This window comes from Diospyros lotus, chromosome 4, assembly GCF_014633365.1.
Source record: "Diospyros lotus cultivar Yz01 chromosome 4, ASM1463336v1, whole genome shotgun sequence".
Lineage (NCBI taxonomy): Eukaryota > Viridiplantae > Streptophyta > Magnoliopsida > Ericales > Ebenaceae > Diospyros > Diospyros lotus.
In genome coordinates, this window is record NC_068341.1 from 2,631,518 (window position 1) to 2,650,869 (window position 19,352).

General features: G+C 36.0%; 2 protein-coding genes and 1 pseudogene across 2 annotated transcripts; 2 read left to right on the top strand and 1 right to left on the bottom strand.

Moving 5' to 3' along the window:
- Positions 1 to 2,046: 2,046 nt before the first annotated feature.
- LOC127798755 (enoyl-CoA delta isomerase 2, peroxisomal-like) lies at positions 2,047 to 3,077 on the bottom strand. The gene has a single exon (XM_052332350.1). It carries the CDS (start codon positions 2,845 to 2,847, stop codon positions 2,119 to 2,121), a length of 729 nt encoding a protein of 242 aa, XP_052188310.1. The 5' UTR covers positions 2,848 to 3,077; the 3' UTR covers positions 2,047 to 2,118.
- A 2,865-nt stretch (positions 3,078 to 5,942) lies between these two features.
- Positions 5,943 to 6,661, top strand: LOC127798758 (uncharacterized protein At4g14450, chloroplastic-like). Its single transcript, XM_052332352.1, has one exon. It carries the CDS (start codon positions 6,045 to 6,047, stop codon positions 6,360 to 6,362), a length of 318 nt encoding a protein of 105 aa, XP_052188312.1. The 5' UTR covers positions 5,943 to 6,044; the 3' UTR covers positions 6,363 to 6,661.
- A 10,462-nt stretch (positions 6,662 to 17,123) lies between these two features.
- LOC127800490 (protein PSK SIMULATOR 1-like) lies at positions 17,124 to 19,352 on the top strand (annotated as a pseudogene).

Here is a 19,352-nt window from a genome sequence, read left to right on the forward strand (position 1 = left end):
CGAATAATAATAAGAGTGTTTGATTGATTGAAAATTTTAGGAAAAATAATTCATTTAAGGAATTGAATGTTATTTTTGTTGTTTGGCATATTATGTTTTTTATAAAGTTAAATTTTATGGTATAATTATTAAAGTATTATTTAACTTTTTTTATGAAAAAATTTATCTAGGGGTGATAGTTTTTATTTTATATGTAAGTTGAAAAATATTTTCCTTTTTAACTAGTTAAAATGTTATCAAACACATTTTAAAGGGAGTTGGCATTTTGGAGGGTTTGTTATGGTATTTTTGAATTATAAATTTATTTTAATGATAAGTGTTAAAATAGAGGTATTATTTTAATATTTTTTATTAAAAAATATAATTAAACTTAATGGTTATATTTTAATGGATATAACTTTCATAACTGTCATAATTTAATAAATATATTTTTACAGTTAAAATTTTAAATTTTAAATTTTAAATTTTAAATTTAAATATAATAAGATTTTACTGAGTATTTGTGAGAATGACGTGGCAGAGAATAATTTTCTCAATTTTAAGTTAATACTTTTAATTCCATTCTCAATTTCAAGTTGTATTTTTAATTTCGTATTTTCATAATAATCAAACTTAATACATAATTTTTTATAAATAATAATAATATAATAAATAATGATTAAAAATTAAAATCTTATTTTTTTATAATCTCTATTTTCAAGTTATTTTAATGTTCTGGAAATTGGATCTATGTCAATGGTGTCAGTTTTCGGGATTTTAATTTCATTACACTTTTCTTAAACTTTTACTTGCCTCTTTTTAACTTTTAACTCTATTTCTTCAATTTCTAACTATCTACGATGTTGCTCCAATGTTATCTGTTGTTGAGTAAACATTTTCTCATGTCGCTCAACTTTTTATTATTTCACTTTTATTTTTTGATTCCAATAGTGATAATTTAGTATATCTTCATTTTCGGTTTGCTTCTCTTTATTTTTAAGTTATTTATTCGAAGTCTTTCTGCCCAATGGCTTGTCGAGATTGGGAAGTGAACGAGGGTTCAATGTCATCCCCTTTCCTTCCGTGCCTTTTCCTCCATTTACAATCACCAACATTCATGGTCAAAAGAAAAATTAAAGAGCAGAAAACTTGCAAGATTTTCATATGACTTTCCAAATTTTGGTAAGTTTTCTCTTCACAAAATCTATGTATTTATAGAACTTTTTGGTTGAAATAGAGCTGTTGAATTGTAATTGTTGGAAGAAAAATGACAGAACAGTTCAAAGGCACCTCTCTCTTTTCTATCTTCAAAGCGTGAAAAAATAGTACTCCAAAAACATTGTTGCTATTTTGCAACCTTGGAGTTAAATTTGGGATGTCATTTTGACAATTATGAAATTGACACCTCTAATGACACTCCCTTTGGAGTTGTCTTTAGAATCCAATCATTTATTTAGAATCCAATCATTTATTAATAAGTAATGATCTTAAATTCAAATTTATGTTCATTATAATTTATTTACAATTTGAATACCAGTACCATGTGATATTGAGTATTTTGTTGATTTGAGTTTTAGGAAGGCAAAATAATTTAATTATGATTGTTTTGTAGTTTTAAAGTTAAAAATTATTAAGGGGTTTTAAATAATAATATATATATATATATTAAATTTGGTCATTCAAAATATTTTATATTTTGAAATTTGTTATTTGAAATGATATCTATGTTTTCAAAACCATCTATTTCTTGTGTCTAAATTCAAGATAGACTTAGACCCAAATTTAGATAATTTTAGTAATTATGTAACAAAGTAACGAATTTGACAAACTTAAATTTTAAATGACAAATACTAATATGATGTCCCTTATTCAAATATAACCTTTGTAACTTTTGTGTCTAGCAGATTTAAATCGCAATTAGAGTGTTAGCTCTAGTGAGTTGGCCAAGCAGCTGTAAAGTTTTTGCAATTGGGGGGTCTCTTGACCTTAGCGTTCCCAACCAGAATGCTGCTCCTGGTGTTCAGGTCTCGAATCCTACAGGTTAGCACAATATGCATTGTAGAGCTATTGACATAGTATGACAAATGCAATTCTAGAACCACCCCGTTGTGGTAATACAAGCACTCGAGAGAGAAAATATCAGAGCTTTGAAGAGGCTATTATAACGAGCTTATCGGCCAATCCTAGGATGCCACATAGCTCCGGGTGCATAGATTTCCGTATTTCTCCATACACCTGGCCGTCCCATTTTCTACTGGCCAGCTCCTCCCCCAGGCGCACGGCAGCATCCACCGTCGCATCCCCGCTATCGTACGCCGAGTCCACGATCCCCATGGCCACCGCCTCCGCTGCTCGCAGCTTCATCGCCTTCATCATCACGTTCCTCCGAGCTGCCGCCGATCCAATTTTGGACCTCATCATCGCCGTGAAGTAGTCCGGAAAGGTCATGCCTATGTCCAACTCGCTCATGTACAGCACGCCTCTGTCGCTCCTCATGAGGACGTAGTCGTGGCTCATCGCCAGGATCATCCCGGCTGCAGCGGCATGGCCGGTCACCGCCGCGATCGTCGGCATCGGGAGGGACATCAGGTCCGCCACTACCGGCTTGAACAGTCGTACCATGTGCGAGACTCGGTCCTTGGCTGCAGCGGTGGATCCGGCGGCTTGTGCCCACGCCAAGTCGAAGCCGTTGGAGAAGAACTTGCCGCTGGCGGTGGTGATGAGAACCGAGCCGCGAGTGGACTGCTGACGCACTTCGCACAGAGCTGATCGGATCGATGCTATGAGGCTAGGGTTCAGGCGGTGCTCCTCGTCGCCGCCGGTGAGGGTCAAGAAGAAGATGCTTCCGCGCTTCTCTAACGTGTACATGGCGATCCAAGCGTTAGGTCGTCCGTCTCTGTCTCTGAAACCCTCGATCCGCCCAACGATTTTGCGTGAAGACTAAAGCAGGATAGGGATGGGGATAGCACGACATTAGGCCATCTCCAACGCATGGCAAGAATCGTCAGGAAAGTCCTTGAATTCATCTTCAAGCAGCTCCATATATGTCTCTGTCACTTCTCAAAATTTGGCTATCGTTAAAATGACTCCAAGGAGCAAAAATTTACTCCCTATTCTATTTTATATATATTAAAGTATTTAATAAATTATATTTTATGTATTTAATTATTATTTTTTATATACATATATTTAATTACTTTATGTATTTGATTATATATTTATTTGTATATAAATATTTAATTATTTTGTGTACTTGATTATTTATTTTGTTTGTATTTGATTATTTTGTGTATTTAATTATTAATTATGTGTATGTGTGTATCTCATTATTTTAATATAATGTTAATGTGTGTATTTGTTTATATATGTATTTGATTATTGATTATGTGTATTTAATTCATTTTATGTATTACATAATTTTTATATATATTTTAATGTAATGTTTTGAAATTGATCTTAAAAATGAATGTCAAAATTATTTAATTAGATTATTTAATGTTGTATTTTAAATAATAATTATTATATCACAAGGATAGTATTTATTTTTATGTTTTTTTTACGCAGTTTGACCATTAAATTTTGAATTATGAAAATATTTTAAATAATTTTGTTAAATAATTATTTTTAAAAATATTAAAAAAATTATTTATAAATATATTAAATATTATAAAAATCTAATACCGTCATATTTATCATTAAATTATCAAATAAATAATAAAATTTTATAATAATAAAAATTATAATTGAAGTAAAATAAATAAAATTAAAATTTATTAATATTTAAATAAGTGGGATAAAGAGTGTGATAGGAGAGAATAGAGAATGTAGTTGGAGTATGTATAATTTTCTAAATAAAATCAGAATAAAGAGTAAATTATTTATAATATAATAAAAAGTAGAATAGAGAACTTAGTCTAACGAATCTCTAAATAATAATAATAATAACAAGTATTGTCTTCTTTAGTCCTAGGTAATCTCTAACCTAGAGTCTATGGAGAATATTTGATGATGCAATTGTTAGAATCCAATCATTTACATTTATTAATAAGTAATGATCTTAAATTCGAATTTATGTTCATTATAATTTATTTACAATTTGAATGCCAGTACCGCGTGACATTGAGCATTTTGTTGATTTGAGTTTTATGAAGGCAAAATAATTTAATTATGATTGTTTTGTAGTTTTAAAGTTATAAATTGTTAAAGGGGTTTTAAATAATATATATATATATATTTTTGAAATTTGTTCATTCAAAATATTATTTATTTTGAAATTTGTTATTTGAAATGATATCTATGTTTTCAAAATCATCTGTTTCTTGTGTCTAATTTCAAAGATAGACTTAGACCCAAATTGAAATGATTTTAGTAATTATTATGTAACAAAGTAACGAATTTGACAAATTTAAATTTGAAATGACGAATACTAATATGATGTCCCTTATTCAAATATAACCTTTATAAGTTTTTGTGTCTAGCAGATTTAAATCACAATTCGAGCATACTTTGGGAAGTTTCTAGAAGAATTCTAAACCAAAGAGATTATTAAAAGTATAATACTTGATGTGTTTGTGGAGTTGAAAGATGTTATATGAGTTCATTGGATTTGGTGAATCCAAGTTAAGTAGTCCAATGACTAGAGATTTAAATTTAGTTCAGAATCAACGCCAACTTACTTTAAATTCAAATCCTCAGACTAAATTTTAACTCGGTTATCTATTTTTATTAGCCTCTTTGTCAACATTTTCATTTTAAGACTCACTAGAATTCTTTGAACCAAATATTTTAAAAATCGTTAAAACCCCAATTAATTAATTAATTAATTAAAATTTGAAAATTTATTCAGTATCGTACAAACAACGGAAGCCTTTGACTGGCCGATAAACATTTTTTATTAAAAATTGCCGACTTTTGACGAATTGAACATCTTTCTTTCTTTCTTTCGAGGCCCACTCAACAGTGTATGTGCATATCTCTGACTCGATTTCCATTTATCTACAATGAAAATGACTGTAAAGCCCCTCTTTTGTGGTTCGTTTATTAACATGCTAATCCACCAACGCCAGCCTGACACCTGTCCCTGCTTCGTTCGAGGTCCACAAACGACCACGTACCTCAATCTCAGCCGTCACGAATGCCTCGTGATTCCACGTGGGGTGTCAGAGTTCTGCTTAACGGTCGTTTGAAGCATCTCCGTCCTCTCTAGTCAAAATCCGGCGGTGCCAAACGTTGGGTCGGTTACGAAACCCTGCGCCTTTTTTAACCGAGCTGTTACGGCTGTTGCGTTGTGGGCGGGGCTCGCGGCTCGGCTTGGGTAAGCTTATTGGGTTGGTTTTACATAAAATAATTCTGTTAGTTGAATTTGTAATATTTATAATTTTAATGAGAATATTTGTATTTGTATTTGAAAATTTAATTCAAACTTGAGGAGTGCTACTCTGTCCAAAAGATCTACTAAGGGAGTTATTGAAAGACGTTAAAAATATAAAAATATTTTCGTGTAAATTTTATTATTATTTTGTTCATATGTTTTCTTTATTTATAGATGCAACGACGATTGACAAGATGATGACGAGATAAAGACAGTGATGATCAAGGATTGCATCGACTGAAAAGAAAAAAAGAGAAAAGAATAAGCAGGCAAGATAATGACAAGATTTGTAAATTTATAATTTAGATTAAAATATTTTTTATTTTTTTCGTACTCTTTAATAGCCCGCTCGGTAGATGTGCCCAGTGGATTAGATTAATTCTTCCGACTTAGACAAATAGAAAAAGAAAAATAAATAAATTAAAGAATAGTACATTTTCAGATATTTTGTGATTGTCGGTTTGAGGGACTCTGTCAACAATACGGCGCCCGAAGTAGCCGAGCCGTTTGAAGCCCATGCTTCCATTTCTTTGACTGGTCAACCGAATTGTGTTCGCCACATGTTTACTATATATATCACGCCAACTTGGCCCTTATTTCTCGTTCACACAGTTTCTGTCTATCTGCAATTAATTCCTCTTATCTCTCTCTCGCTCTCTAAACGTATATATCTGGCGATCCATAGATCTGAAACATGGCGGAGGCAACGAGGACCGGCAGCCGGCGGCAGCCGAGTCGGCTGCAAAGGCGAGCTCCGGCGTCGATACAGATCAGTCCGGTGAGAGACTGGAACGCGGCGATACCTCTCTTATCACCTCTGATCACGTCGCCGACGGCGCGGGATCCTACGGCGGAGATCAGATCTTGCAATAATCAGAATCAGGCCACGGAGGCCGAGAAGCCGGCGGTGATGTTCAAGAAGTGGCAGCATCCGGCGGCGCCGTTCTCCTATGAGCCAGCACCGTTGATGCCTTTTGTTTTTGCCGGCGCCGTCGACGGGAGTAGGGCCTAGTGCTTATACACTCATATCATATAAGATATGCATAATGCAACAGGCACATCTAAGATCTAACCGTGTATTTCTCCTCTCTTTGTTTTTACCTTTTTCCCTTTCCGACGAGACTTGATTTAGAAACATATGTTGATATAATCCTAATTTTCCTACCATCCTCTGCGAAAACTTTGATGTACAATACATAATCCAAGGATCAATCCTTCTTTTCTGACTTACCAAATACGATCTATCCTCTTTTACGCATAATTGCTTCCATTATATTCATTCAAAATAGATTTATTCGCTTTCTGTAGCAATCCTCCTAGTTTTTGCTTTGGGGTGTGTACTACCGTGTGGCGATTATTAGAATTTATGTTGAATTTGTAAACCAATTTGACGGTTCATAAATCTACAGGTGTTCATTGGGACCTCAAATCGGTTAATCCGAATTTGAATATCAAATAAGGGTTCACTCCATCTCCGATCTAACTGAAATTGCCAATTTTAGAACAGAGACCACCCATACACGGACCGACGTGTGGATGTGGTTTGATTTGAAAGATACCAAATCCAAACGAAAAGAATCACATGAAAACAAAAGGCTCAGCACTCAGCAGCTGTTGGGAATACCTACAAAATAATATATATTTATCATATTGTATTCGTAAAGAAGTTAATCATCATACATTATAAATGGCTCGCTTTTGACTGGCCTTCCATCCATGTACTATGGTGGTCCTGTAGAGTTTCGTCTTCACTCTTCTCATTATTTTGCTTATGATTGTGACATTAACGTTAGCATATAAATAATTTTTAAGAAATATCTATGTACAATAATTTAAATAAGTTATAGTTTAGTAATAAGTGATTTGGCACAAATAATTTGAGTGATTACACACCAATTACAAGTTTCTTGCTAATCGTTCATTTATTGTTGTTTAAATATAATAATTAAAATTTATTTATTATGGAAGCTCAAAAAAAGTTAATAGGGCTAAGGCTTAAATATAACAATTGAAATTTATTTGTTATGGAAGCTCAAAAAGAAGTCAATAGGGCCTAAGGCTTAAATATAACAATTGAAATTTATTTGTTATAAAAGCTCAAAAAGAAGTCAATAGGGCTAAGTGAAACGGAAGGTTGTGCTCGAAGAAATTCGTGACTCGATTACTTATGACAGGGCTCAACCTGTTGTTTGGGAAAGTAGAGTAGTCTTGAGAAGTTGCCTAGCAAAAATGTCCCAAAGATGATTTGCTGTAAGAGTCTTCGAAAGGACTTGGGTATCCCGAAAATGCATACTGAAAGAGTCTTTAGGTGGCTAGGGTGTCCTGATACAAGTCCCTAGAAGAGTTTCAGGCAAAAGAGGTGTTCCAAGCGAGTCTTTATTGTTCAAGAGAGTTGATGCAAGAAAGATATGGTGTATAAGGCAGAAGCAAGTTAGAAGGTATGTAAGGATTTCTCTCGCGTGAGCCCTTCAATATTTAAATCAAATACTGTTATGAAAAAAAAAAAATATAGATGTAATGTGATGTTGGTGAAGTGTAAGAGTTCTCCCCAGGAGTTGTGTGGAAGAGTTTTTCAAGTTAATTAAAGAGTTAGGAAGTATGAAGGCCAAAAAGATTGAAAGACGAAGGGTTAGGGGGTAATTATACCCTTTGGTTGTCGATCGAAATATGTGGCACATATGCACGAGGGAGGCTCAACTCTTTGGAGCATGATTCTCTCGGTCGCATGTTGTTGTCATGTGGTTAAGTTTGAAAGAACCATGGTGAGAAACTACTTCAGAGGAATCATCTTTTGAAGGAAGAAAGCTTGAAGAGAGTTACGTTGTATGAAACAATGTGGGGTAAAATAATGCTAGAGACGGGGCTCCCTAAAGTCTTGTCCAAGAGGATTGCTTGATCGGGTTATGCATGCAGAATAGGTTTTCGAGGAGCTAGCCTCGAAGGTCTTTTATGAGAAAATGATCTCTCTACGGATAATCATGCATGTTATGTTATATCCTACGGAGTCCTCAAAAGAAAAAAAATAAAAAAAAGAATATATGGACTTTATAAACATATCTATATATACCTATATAAAAAGCCAAATTTATGTATGTAGACCTACGACCAAAGAAAATTAAAACTTAAAAGGCAGACCAAATATCCAAAAGCCGGCTGGCAATAGTGTAGAAGATGCCATTATACAGACCCAAAACCAGAAATCAAATATATGGTTGGTGACATCAAAGTTTGACCATATATTCTATTCTTTCCCCTTCCTTTTACCTTTCTAAAGTGGTCCAGACTAATTCACAAACAGTGGGCCTCAGTTGCCTGCATCTCTGGGTTTCCTTCCAAAGTTGATAAAAGGTTGCTGAAAAGGTGCCAAAGCAAAGAATCAATTCAATATTCCAATTGACAGGCTACCATACACCTTGTTTGTTCAATGATTTTTCTTGTTGACTTTATTTATGATAATCTCAAATGTAAGGTTCTTTTACCTGTAGTAATGTAAGCCCATTCAACTTGGCCCAGTTCACAAAGCCCGTGGGCCAAGGGTAACATTAATGCCCATAAACTTTAATATCAGACATCCAAGATTCCAAGTTCATGAATATCCACTTAAAAAGGGAGTGTTGAACCAATCGCCATATATATATTCCCATTTAAGAAATAGCCTAGCTAGAGTCAATCGACTGGCCTCGACACGCCTCGACAGTGACAACAGACGAGAACTAAATACAATGGGCTCAAACTGGGCCCATATGGGCCTCCACCCAGATTATGGCCCTTCACGGTTTGAGATAGTATATAATATCTTAAAGAGATACAAGTACAAGATCTATTTAAAAGCTTATCAAAATAAGAATGCAAATGAGATTAAATGGGTTAATTGGACCCCATTTACAACCCTACACTAAAAGCTAACGTGTAGTGTTGGCAACCCTAAACCCAATACTCCACCTCGTACGTCCACGGGGTAGGGTCCAGGCACCCCGAACCTACTCCATCCCTAGGTATATATGTTTTTATTACGTTAAAAATAATTTAGATAAGTTTTGAAGTGGATAGAAGTTAAAAGTATATCTCATGTTATTCATGCATAAATAAAAAAATACATTTTGAATCGTACTCACATAAATTTATTTTCTAGTTAAGATAGAAAAGAACATTTTGGAATTTATCTTATTGAGAGTGTTTCATATTCTCAAAATAACTTATTTACTTATTAATAAAATATATAATAATTATATAAATTCATATAGATATATATTTATTTATTTACTTTTATATGTATATATAGAAAAGTATATTGAATAGATTATATATATATTTTTATCTTTAATAGAATAAAGTGTGCATCTGGATAGGGGATTGTGATGATAATACTATTCCCCCAACTTTAATCGGAAAGTTAGCTCGATTAGAAGTTCATAAGTAGTTCAATTAAAAGTTCACGATTGGTTCATGAAAACAAACTCATTTATAAATATATTAATAAAGTGTTGCATCATTCCTCTTTGCTGCCACTACACACCCTTCCCTCTGTAGCCATCACCACACAAGCTCTTCTTTTAATGGTCGTGAGCCCAAGTGTTGTTGTCAAAATACAACAATTAAAATTTATGATGTGAGATCCACTTGAGCTTGTTGTCGGGTGAGGTTAGGTTGCCGTAAAAGATGTTGCCTCAAGGGAGTTTGCCGGTAAGATGCTTGCCGTAAGGATTCGTCACTAGTTTTTGCCATAAGACTTTGCCACTAGCTCTCGCCATTAGCTCTTGCAATAAGCTCTCGCCGCTAGTTATTGCCACAAGCTCTCGCCGCTAGCTATTGCCACAAGTTCTCGCCGTTAGCTCTTGCCACAAGCTCTCGTCGCTAGGTCTTGCCTTCGCCGCTAGGTCTCGCCGCAAGCTTTTTACCTTCGCCGCTAGGTCTCGTCGCAAGCTTTTTCCTTTGCCATGAGATCTAGCCGCAAGTCTTTTTGCTTCGCCGCTAGATTTACTGCAAAGATTTGACCTTGTTGATACTCAAAAAATGGGTTAGAAGGCTCGCGGGAATCTTCCCTCGCGAAGACCCTCCGATGCCAAAGTCAATCTCGAATCCCAATGATTATTCATCAAAATAGTAAAAGTGCATTCAAAGTATTTGTATTTTTTTGAAAAATGGAAGTCCCCATTAATGCCCTGTAACTGGGTATTTATAGGGCACGATTCTCAAGGGTAGTTGTCGACATGTGGCGGTTACTGAATGGATCAAAGGCAAAAAAATGGGGAGGTTGTTTCGATGCCGCTGGGAGGCAACTGGGCCTCGCGGCAAACAGCCGCGAGCCACCTCGTGGCATGCAGCAGTGAGACTGCGCCTCGCGGCATGTAGCAGCGAGCCTCGTGGCATGCAGCAGCGAGCCTCGCGGCATGCGTCCGCGAGGCAGCTCGCAGCTGCTGCTTCTCGCGGCTACGAGACAATCGCAAGGCTGCCAGCTGGCGGTAATTTTTGTCGCCAGCCTCTTTACTTTTTTTCAATTTATTATTACTATTATTATTATTATTTTTCTTTTTTGACTTATTTTTCCATGGCACAACACCAAGCTTAAGCTCAGTTTATGTTAACAAAGCTCGAGCTCGAGACAAGTTTTCAGGCTTAAGCTTGAGCTTGAGTTAGAGTTTGTCGAGCTTGCAACCCTATTGAAAACTGAATAAGGATTCTCTCGGCTCTAGTTAAACACTCTTTGATTCTACTCCAATTGAGATGAGACAAGTTAAGTTTTACAAGTTTAAAGGCTTGTTTGGCTAAGTGGTTTGACCACTTATAAGTTGATGTTGTAGTTTTAAGCTATCCAACTTATTTGTTATAAGTGTTTGGTTTGAACACTCATACATTAGCGTTTTGCAAAAGCTTTCCCTCTCCAGCTTTTGCAAAACGTTACTACCAAATAAACTGTGTTGATCGAGTAAATGACTATTTTACCCTTAATTGTCTGAGCAATTTTCAACCATTACTCTTCTTTTTCAACTCTTTGCCTCTCACTTGCTCCTGTTGCCCCTAGCTTTTCTAGCCATCGCCGTTCTCTCCCACCATCCATCATCGCCTCCGTCTCCTCTGTCGCTCCCACTGTTCGCCATCACCCTCATCTCTTCCATCGTCCCTATCGTTTGTCATTGCCTTTGTCACCGTCCGTTTGCCCATCCCCACTGTTGTTGTCTCTATGTGTGTGTATATATATATTGTATTAATATATTTTTTAATTAATTTTAACATATATATATCACAACAATTTATAATTAATTTTATTAAAAATGAGTATTTGATGTATTTTTTTTATATTATTTAATAACATGTCTATTTTCGTATTTTTACTACATTCTAATAACTTATCAGTTCTTTTAAATCAAACACATAACTATTAACTAATAATTTAAAAATACATTTATTCAAACATGTTATCAATTTAAATAATATTTAACTTAAATGTTTTAAACAACTTAAATACTACTCAACTTAAAAACTCGAAAAAAAAAAAAAGCCTAGCCAAAGAGATCCTAAGTCATTTTGCTAACACTATTAACCTGAATTCAATCCATACGTAAAGTTGAAAAATGGGTGGGTTGGGCTGGCCCAGCTCGCCTCTCGCTTGGTCCATCTATTTCGTGGGCTAGGTCGAATTCAATCCATACGTAAAGTTGAAAAATGGGTGGGTTGGGCTGGCCCAGCTTGCCTCTCGCTTGGTCCATCTATTTCGTGGGCTGGGTCGAACTTGGCCCACAAGGGAGGTGGGCTGAGTCAGGGTCAGACCGAACAATGAGAAATGGGGGCCCGACACGACCCTGTGGTCCTTAATAAACGGGCCAAGGCGGGTCGGATTAGGCTGTGGGAGTGCATAATTAAATCTAAGAATTTATTATTGTAAGATTTTAGTAGGCCAAGCTAGGCTGTGGACCACAAAGCATTGGCTCAATCAATCCCGTTTGCTATAGCATCGGGCCAAGCTACGATGGGCTGGGAGGTGGGCCCATGGACCATCGACCCATTTGCCAACTCTAGCCATACATGAGAATTAAGCACGCAAGAGAAGGGATTAGATATTAGTTTTTACATGTAAGCTTAGAAGAAGACGTGTTGCTTTATAAGTTGGTCCAGCATATACTTCGTTTTACATCAAAAGCAACAAAAAGCAAAGACCCAAAAGAACCCCTTAATTGATAATTCCATACCTTATTTGCTTTCCAATAGCCTCACTTTTAAAGCTCTTTGCCATCCATATTTAAAACAAAGCAAAACAATACTCTTATTTCTTTTATGAAAGATTGATTAATGTAACTATATATAAAGTAGTATGTAAAGCCAGTGTTAAATATAATCTATACTTCGTACATATATATATATCTAATCCTAATCGGATGTGTTTGAAGAAAAAAAAAAAAGAGTTAAATACATATTTTTGTCTTTATATTTTTTTTATATAGTTATTCAAATACATTATTATTTTGATTATATCTTTACACTATATATTTTTAAGTTAATTACACACTTTAATTAGAACGTGCAATATTATACATGTGTAAAAAGTCAATTGACAATAGAAGATTGATGAACCGTAGGAGGTGCTTTTCAAAAAAAATTGTATACCCTATTGCTAAACAACAACCCCCTCCAAAAAAGTGTAAAGAAATCAATTAAAGAAAATCAACTTCACCACGAAAGGAACATCAAATAGAAAATTGGGCTTAAAAGTGGGGAAAAGCCATGTGGGCGTCGTTGTCTCAGCATCTCTCTCTCTCTCTCTCTCTATATATATATATAGACACACATATGTGATTTATATATATATATATATTCTCCACAATGGGGTGGCTCCAAATACAAACTTACATGCAAATGGCGGGGGGATTGGTTGAAATGCCAACCAATTAAGTTCTTTGTGGTTCTTCTTTCTTTGCCTTCGACGCATCTTAATTCCTTCCACTCAACAAAGAATAATAATATAATGCGCGCATTTGTTGTTGTTTCAAGACGCATGGGATGAGTTAAAATGGTCCACATGATCAATGACTGACTGATTGACCGACTCACTCTTGGCTTGGCCTGGCCTGGCCTTGGCTGCTAAATGCCAACTCTCCTCTCGTATACATGTGGTACTACTCTTCTCTCGTATATATACATGTGGTGAGTGTTGAAGCTCGATCACCACTTAATTCGCAATAGGTTCCTATTTTTCTTGTATAGTCTTCAAATTAAGATTGTCTAGATATTCTTTGAGTCCGAGCACATCTCAAATATTCTCATGAGACAAAAAGAGAATGATGTTTCGTTTTCGATACGTCTTTTAGTATTCAAGTCAATTCAATCATTATTCTAAATAATTATATAATAGTAATACAATTTGAACATAATAAATAACATGTTTCATTTATTAAAAATTGTGCATTTTATATAAAAACCTTAGAGTGAAAGTAATTCAAATGGAGTCACGTGATCGATTGAAATAAAATCTATTAAACGAGTCTAAAAGACTAATTATGGGTTCTACTTGGCCCCCTCTTCATCCCATGGCCCTTCTAGGCTTTGGAGCAACATCCATTCTCAATATGCAAGTTTCTTATTAACATGTATATCTATATATTTGCAAAAACGTAATTTAAACCTTTAGGTATGATATTTTTATGACACATAAATTGATATATTATATTTTGTGTTCCATCGATCAAAATGTACAATATATTAATACATAAATATTAATAAAAATATGATAAATGATATCTAAATAATATTTTTGATACATTTGTGATTATGATTACATCTATGATAGACTTTTTTTCTTTACATTTTTGAAATAAAAGTATTTTACATTTTGAAATATATATATATATGAAACTATTATATATATATATATTTTTCTAATGCTAATGATATTCGTATGGGCCTTGTATTAAGGTGGGCTTAATCGGTTCATTTATTTGATATTAGCAATCTTTCACAAAAATCAGATGACTTAGTAGTGTCACAATGTAGTCTCACATTAATAAATTTTAGATATATTATGTAGTCTCATAAATTTATAACTAGTTGTCTTTTAATTAACACTTTCAAGAAAGAACTACGATATTATGGGCATGAGCTAGAAAAAAGTTTTTAAAACCGATTTAATAGTTTATCAAAAAACACTTGGTATATATATAGAGAGCACTTTTTATGAGAACTCGCAATATTATATATACATAATCCTAATTTATTTAATCTTCTCATGCAAATAAAGAATTTATTTATCTTTTTTGGGAAAAATAAAGCCATTGTCACTTTTGTTTCCTTGGTACAAAAATAAAAATTTAAAGAATAAATTATGATCCCGATAAAATTAGCAAATACTGTAACGTGTTATATAAATGTTAATTTATCATATTGCATCATATATATGAAATATTTGGATGTATAAGGGCAAGGCAAGCTATAGAGTATTCAAAGAGTATCGATATTTTAGAGGTGAGAGAGCATGATATAATACAGAAGGGATGAGATACAAAATCAAGAAAAACATGGTGCATCATAAACAGGGGACAAATATCGATACCCTTTTCAAGTATAGCTTAAAATTCACACTCTTTACAGAGTTTATAGAAAGAAATAAGAAAGAAGCCCCAAGCTAGGTAGGTAGGGTCACATCATTTGAAGCAGCACTCAATGGTCCTTTGGGGTGTACCTAAATATGACAATGCCTTTATGAGAAGTAAAGGCAGATGATACACAAACACAACGGGTCAGGATATGAGTCAATGGAAGCAGCGCACTGCTAACTCCACCTAAAGGGCCCTTTTGACTTCTGATCACCCAAAACCCCAGGGCACCTCCTCATTCGCTAACCTCTCCCCCTTGACCTTTTATTGTTTGTAGGGCAAGCAGCCAAGCAGTACCCTAAAATTCCACCCGCACCAAGTTGATACTTGTATCCAGTACCTGTTCCATTCGGCATCCTTTTCTAGCTGTCCAACCACTAAAGATCCACACAGTGGTTGATTATTCCATGTTAGTCTCTTCTTGTTGACATTATATGAAATTCATAACAAAATTTTAATAAAAAGGCTATGAATGTGAAGAGTTAAATTGAGTCATATCTCTACAATGCCTGATAAAAAGAATATCTAAATCTATCCATGCAAGGCTAGCGCCCACCATACATTTTTTGTTTTGCTGACAAGTAGTGATTTTTTTTTCTTTTTTTTTTTTTTTGGGGGGGGGGGGGGGGGGGGGGGGTAAAAATTGAGTTTACAAACAAGGGGAGCCCCATGCCCAGCGGGCTAGATCTTCTTTTTTTTTTTTTTTAATTTAGAGGTTTGTATTAGTCTCAAAATTAAGATGATTTATTTAAACTTGGTTTAATGAATTTGGTAATTTGTTGGAGTATAGTATAAGTAAAAATATCGCATTTGCTTATACTGTTATTTTTTTAAAACAAATAATGGAGAAGCATGTAGTGATTTTTTTGTGAAAGAAGGGTTCAGTAATTAAAAAAAAAAGATTTTAAGTTCATGTTGGAGGCACTAATAGTGCTTACAATTAAGTTCGAAATAATTGTAAAGGCTTAATAAATCAAGAGCAAAATATTTAGATAGTTTTCTTTAAGTAATTAGAACAAACACTGTATTATTATCGACTTCTTCTATGACAAGGACTAGTCTTTCGTGGTTATGACGAATTTAAGGATTCAAATAATAAATGTAATTTTCTTAAATAATTGAAATTTCTAGTATGAAAAGATATAAGGAATAATTATAAAAAAATATATATTTTAATATTATCATTATTATTTTATTTTTAAAATTATATTTTTTATATTTAAATTTACCCCACTAAATCAAAATCCTGAGTCCGCGGTGTTTACAAATCACTGCTGTGAGTATGAAGATGGATGGCAGGCAATGGATGATGATCACTGTTAACAGTCGATGAACCAAATCCACAAAGAAGAGATGACAGCCAAAGTCCTAGTTGTACACTTGTGTTTCTTTTTGTCATTCCGTGCTTGTCTTCTTTGCATGTGTCTCAAGAAAGTAGCGTCTTTTTGTACAGACAAAAGTTACCAACTCCCACTAAGATTACTTTTCTGACTAAACTCCTCATTATTTGTCATCTAAATTTCCTCATCTAAGTCTTCTTTTTCAATATAATCCAACCAAAGGGCCAATCATCCCCACTCTTCCTTCGAAGCTAAACTTTGAAATCTAGACTCCAGATTAACTTTTCTCTACTTGGTTGTTTTCTTCTTCTCTTTTTTTTTTTTTCATAATTAGCAATATTAAACTAATCCATACCCATGAGGTAAAGTGTGGTCACTTTAGAATAATCACAATAATCCATGCTGTTTGCTGACAGTTAAACAATCGGTATCTCTGAGGATGGATCATTCCATTCCATGGTGGTCCAAAACCACTAAAAGGAAAAGCGAAAAACACATCAAAGCATGGCAATAGTTAATGAATACCTCAATCTAAATCTCACATTGAAAAGACCTCTCACATGAATTGAGATTTTCATTTCAAGGGGGGGCTAAAGGTAGAGTTGGTTCAGATGGGTTTTGGCTCCATACCATAAAGTAATCAGGTGGCCTATGATTCCATCACTTGGGACTTCTGGCTGTGTATAATACAAGTATACAACAACTAGGTAATACTATGTTTCGTTTTTTTTTTTTTGGGTTGGCCTTCTAAACTTACACTTTCAATAAAAAAATTAAAATTATTTTTAATGTTGAATAGGGTTTTGGTAGAATGCAGTTCAAAAGAGGATCTTTGGGAGCCAAAGAAGCCGCTAGTGGTGGTGCAGAGGCAATAGATTCAAACACACACCTGACCTGCCTCATCTTTCAAACGCTTCCCCCCCCCCCCCCCCCCCCCCCCCCCCCCCCCCGTCCTCTCTCTCTCTCTCTCTGTCTATCTCTCTCTCTCTCCCTTTGAATTCCATCGCTACAAAAATGGTGGAGAGACAAGTCAATAATAACCCCGAAGCACTCCCCCTCTTCCAAATCACTCAATTCCCTCCTTTTCCATCCTCCATCTCTCTCTTCCACCGCCGCTGAAATGCTCTCATTTCGAAGCCTCACCTCTTCGCACCACGCGCATTCAAGCCCTGCTCCAACTTTTCCCGGCACAGACTCGATTACCATTCACGCCTCTGTAGGTCTGCAAAAGATTGGGTCTTTACACTCAGATCTCTAGAAGCCCAACAAGATTCTACAATGGTGGCTGAGCCTTGGATTATCAGAATGGGAAGCCATGTGAGCACCAATCTCAAGCACTCCTCCGGCAAGACGAAGCACGACCAGAAGCAAACCGTTGGGATTCTCTCTTTCGAGGTCGCCAACGTGATGTCCAAGACTCTCCATCTCCACAGATCTCTGACACATAGCGAGATCTCCAAGCTCAAGACCCAGATCTTGAACTCCGACGGCGTGAAGAATCTCATCTCCTCCGACGAGTCCTACTTGCTGCAGCTCACCGTCGCCGAGAAACTCGACGACCTCAACCGGGTCGCCGGCGTTGTCTCCCGGCTGGGGAAGAAATGCTCCGTCCCGGCGTTACAAGGGTTCGAGCACGTCTACGGCGATATTCTCAGAGGCGCCATTGACGTGAAGGGGCTCGGGTTTCTGGTGAAGGACATGGACTCGATGGTGAGGAAGATGGAGAGGTATGCGAATTCTACCGCCAATTTGTACAGCGAAATGGAGGTTTTGAATGAACTGGAACAGGGCATCAAGAAGTTTCAGCAGAACCAGCACGAAGAAAGCCGGAGAGTGTTTGAGCAGAAGTTGGTGTGGAAAAAGCAAGATGTCAAGCATCTTCAAGATGTTTCTCTATGGAACCAGACATACGACAAGGTAGTCGAGTTGTTGGCTAGAACTATTTGTACAATTTATGCCAGAATTTGCTTAGTCTTTGGTGATGCCGTTTTGATAGCTCAATTGGGGGGAAAATCGGGTCAAATTGATGAGAAACGGCTTTTTGGGATGAGTTCTAATCGATCAAGGCCGGTTTTGAACAAGGGTACTGGTTCTAATCAATCAGGAACCACTGAGAAGGCAAAATTAGGGAGTGGAATTAGCCAGTTTAGGCCTCAGCTAGGGCAGCACAGGGCTGAAGTCCCTATCTTTCGAGCAGAGGATTTTAATTTCGTATGTGGGATTGGCCCCGGGAGGCTTTTCATGGAATGCCTTAGTTTGAGCAGTTCAGGTTCTAAATTAGATGAAGATGAGGGCACTGTTATTGACGATCGAAGCAGCCAAGCTTCGGCATGTTGTAGTGTCGCGAGCTCGGTGAAAAGAGAGCTCCCGCGGGCTCAAAGCGTGCTAAATGGCTCCCAATTCAGCCCCAAGGGCCGGTTAGCATTTTTTCGCGCCTCCTTCCACGGTTGGAGGCTCTGCTTTGGCCTTACATTATGCGAATGTGATAATTGTCATAGAGAAATTGCTTCGCTACCCACATTTGGTAGGCGAGGAAGCCAGGGACGATCTATATCAAATGTTACCAACGAGTTTAAGGATGTCTTTGAAGACGAGTCTCAAGTCTTATGTCAAAGACTTGGCAATATATGATGCCCCTCTTGCCCATGATTGGAAAGAGAGGCTTGATGAGATACTGAGGTGGCTTTCTCCATTGGCGCATAACATGATCCGGTGGCAAACCGAGCGCAACTTTGAACAACATCAGATTGTTACGCGGACAAATGTCCTGCTGCTGCAGACTATTTATTTCGCTGACAGAGCCAAAACGGAGGCTGCTATTTGTGAACTTCTGGTAGGGCTAAATTACATATGTCGATACGAGCACCAACAAAATGCATTGTTGGACTGCGCAAGCAGTTTTGACTTTGATGACTGTGTGGATTGGCAAATGCAATACTAAGCTTTCTCGTCTTCGTAGATCAGATTGTTAAACTAAAATACCTTAAAGACATCTCGGTAGTGTTCTCTGCTCCTGATACTTGTACAAAGACAAACAGATTGTAGTTTGCACTTTGTGAATATCAGAGCTTTTGCATA